The sequence below is a fragment of the Mus pahari genome, unplaced genomic scaffold (assembly GCF_900095145.1).
Source record: "Mus pahari unplaced genomic scaffold, PAHARI_EIJ_v1.1 scaffold_11015_1, whole genome shotgun sequence".
NCBI classification, from domain to species: domain Eukaryota; kingdom Metazoa; phylum Chordata; class Mammalia; order Rodentia; family Muridae; genus Mus; species Mus pahari.
In genome coordinates, this window is record NW_018391759.1 from 25,338 (window position 1) to 28,856 (window position 3,519).

A 3,519-nucleotide genomic window follows, 5' to 3' on the forward strand; every position below is an offset into this window, starting at 1 on the left:
CCCCACTTTCTCCTCTATAATTTTCAGTGTCTCTGGTTTTACATGGAGTTCCTTGATCCACATAGACTTGACTTAAGTACAAAGAGATAAGAATGGATCAATTCCCATTCTTCTACATGATAACTACCAGTTGTGCCAGCACCATTTGTTGAAAATGCTGTGTTTTTTCCACTGGATGGTTTTAGCTCCCTTGTCAAAGATCAAATGGCCATAGATGTGTGGGTTCATTTCTGGGTCTCCAATTGTATTCCAATTCTATTGGTCTCCCTTTCTGTCACTATACCAGTACCACACAGTTTTTTGTTTGTTTTTTGTTTTTGTTTTTACTTTTTGTTTGTTTGTTTGTTTTATCACAATTGCTNTGTAGTACAACTTGAGGTCAGGCATGGTGATTCCACCAGAGATTCTTTTATCATTGAGAAGAGTTTTTGCTATCCCAGGTTTTTTGTTATTCCAGATGAATTTGCAAATTGCCCTTTCTAATTCATTAAAGAATTGGGTTGGAATTTTGATGGGGATTGCATTGAATCTGTAGATTGCTTTCGGCAAGATAACCATTTTGACTATATTGATTCTCCAATCCATGAGCATGGGAGATCTTTCCATCTTCTGAGATCTTCTTTGATTTCTTTCTTCAGAGACTAGAAGTTCTTATCATACAGATATTTCTCTTCCTTAGTTAGAGTCACACCAAGTTGAAGGGTGTTCTTTCTGTAATTTCTTTCTCATCCTGTTTATCCTTTGTGTGGAGAAAGGACACTGATTTGTTTGAGTTAATTTTATATCCAGCCACTGCACTGAAGCTGTTTATCAGGTTTAGGAGTTCTTTGGTGGAATTTTTAGGGTCACTTATATATACTATCATATCATCTGCAAATAGTGATATTTTGACTTCTTCCTTTCCAATTTCTATCCCCTTGACCTCCCTTTTTTGTCTAATTGTTCTGGCTAGGACTTCAAGTACTATATTGAATAGTTAGGTATAAAGTGGGCAGCCTTCTCTAGTCCTTGATTTTAGTTGGATTGCTTACTCCTTCTCTCCATTTACTTTGATGTTGGCTACTGGTATGGTGTAGATTGCTTTTATTATATTTAGNTATGGGCCTTGAATTCCTCAACTTTCCATGACTTTTACCATGAAGGACTGTTGGATTCTGTGGAATGATTTCTCAGCATCTAATGAGATGATCATGCAGTTTTTGTCTTTGAGTTTGTTTATATAGTGGATTATGCTGATCGATTTCCATATATTAAGCCATCCCTGCATCACTGGAATGAAGCCTACTTTGTCATGACTTACGATTGTTTTTATGTGTTCTTTGATTTTGTTAGTGAGAATTTCATTGAGTATTTTTCCATCGATATTCATAAGGGAAATTATTCTGTAGTTCTCTCTCTTTGTTGGGTCTTTATGTAGTTTAGGTATCAGAGTAATTGTGGCTTCATAGAATGAATTGGATTGACTACTTTCTGTTTCGATTTTGTGGAGTAGTTTGTGAAAAACTGGAATTAGGTCTTCTTTGAAGATCTGATAGAACTCTGCCCTAAACCCATCTGGTCCTGGGATTTTTTTTTTTGTTGGGAGACTGTTAATGATTGATTCTATTTCTTATGGGATATAAGAATGTTCAAATCATCAATCTGATCCTGATTTAATTTTGGTACCTAGTATTTGTCTAGAAATTTGTCCATTTCATCCAGGTTTTCCAGTTTTGTTGAGTATAAGTTTTTCTAGAAGGATGTGATGGTGTTTTGGATTTCCTCAGGCTCTGTTGTTATGACTCTCTTTTCATTTCTGAGCTTATTAATTGGGATGCTGTCCCTATGCCCTCTAGTGAATCTGGCTAAGGGTTTGTCTATCTTGTTCATTTCCTCAAAGAACCAGCTCCTGGTTTATTAGATTCTTTGAATAGTTCTTTTTGTTTTCACTTGGTTGATTTCACCCCTGAGTCTGATTATTTCCTGCCTTCTACTCCTCTTGGGTGAGTTTGCTTCCTTTTATTCTAGAGCTTTTAAGTGTGCAGTCAAGCTGCTAGTGTATGCTTTCTCTAGTTTCTTTTTGGAGGCACTCAGAGCTATGTGTTTTCTTCTTAGGAATGCTTTCATTGTGTCCCATAAGTTTGGTTATGTGTTGTCTTCATTTTCATTAAACTGTAAGAAGTCTTAATTTCTTTCTTTCTTTCTTCCTTGACCAAGGTATCATTGAGTATAGTGTTGTTCAATTTCCACGTGAATGTTGGCTTTGTATTATTTATGTTGTTATTGAAGATCAGTTTTAGTCCATGGTGGTCAGAGTTCTTGGCAGACAAGCTTCCTCTGAGACCCTAAAATACTGCAGTGACCCAGATCCTGTTATCCTGGGATCCTGTTGTTCTAAGATCCTAGGAGTGTTACAGTGACTGGAAATTGTGTCTGCCTTGAGGACCGTGGAGCTGTTTGGTATGTTTGAAACCAAGGTAAACTATAACTGATTGAAAGGAAACTGAGCCTCTGGTCAGGAAAGGCTCTGGTGTTCTTGTTCCTGCTCTCACAGGCCTATCACTATTGGGTTGGAACTGCTGCTGTGTTCCACTCACCAGTGATCCTAAGATCTTGTGGAGAGTCCTCTAGGACACCTAGTTCCCCTCCCCATTCCTTCTCTCATTCAGTTCCTTCCCTCCAATGACTAATGTATCTCTCTCTCTAGATATTCTCCCATCACAACTTAGTTATGAACATTCTGTGNAGGTTTTTCTTTTATATTGAACTTTAAAAAATGGTTTTTGTACCTATTCATGAATTTTTTTTGTTTATACATAGTGAATTTTGATCAAATCCACCTTACTCTCTCCTCCAATTCTTCCTAGGACTCCCTCAAACAGCACCCTCTCAACTTCCTTTCTCCTTTTAAAATCTTTGAGTCCTTATTTATGTTCTGTTATATTTGTTTACTTTTAACCAATTGCNTTGAACTCTCCACATGAGCATGGGTTTGTTGGGAGCCATGAGAATTTTCTGATGGACTTTGAGTAATAATATAAAGGGTTTGTTTGGCAATATATTTTGTTTAGAGCTGAGCTATGGATATGCACTAGAAATGTGTGTGTGTGTGTGTGTGTGTGTGTGTGTGTGTGTGTGTGTTTGAGAGAGAGATAGAGATAGAGACAGAGACACAGAGAGACTGAGAGACAGATACAGATATGGGCTTGCGTCTATGTATGTTCATGATGGGAGATTTCAGTACTGGCACACCAAATTGGTAACAGCCTCTCTCTGTCTATGTCCACAGGTACAAGTCTGCAGCAATGGCCGCCAAGATTATCAGGAACTCCCATCCAGTGNCCCCTGCCCAGAGGCTTTTGGGCTGGATAGATCACATCTTGCAGACAGGGGGTGCAGCACATCTCAAGCCATATGCTTTCCAGCAGCCGTGGCATGTGCAATACATGCTTGATGTCTTCCTCTTTCTTCTGGGGCTCATGATGTGTACCTTGTGGCTTTGTGTAAAGGTTTTTGGTGTTGTAACCAGGTATCTGAGTG

General features: G+C 38.4%; 1 protein-coding gene across 1 annotated transcript in view; it reads left to right on the forward strand.

Moving 5' to 3' along the window:
- Positions 1–3,516, forward strand: part of LOC110314683 (UDP-glucuronosyltransferase 3A2-like) — a gene marked incomplete at its 3' end in the record, with an annotated part of 26,444 nt that extends 22,928 nt beyond the window's left edge. The window contains exon 7 of the mRNA XM_021188925.2: positions 3,269–3,516. Coding sequence (XP_021044584.1) covers positions 3,269–3,516 — 248 coding nt within the window. The remainder of the gene's footprint in view (positions 1–3,268) is intronic.
- Between the last annotated feature and the right edge of the window lie 3 nt (positions 3,517–3,519).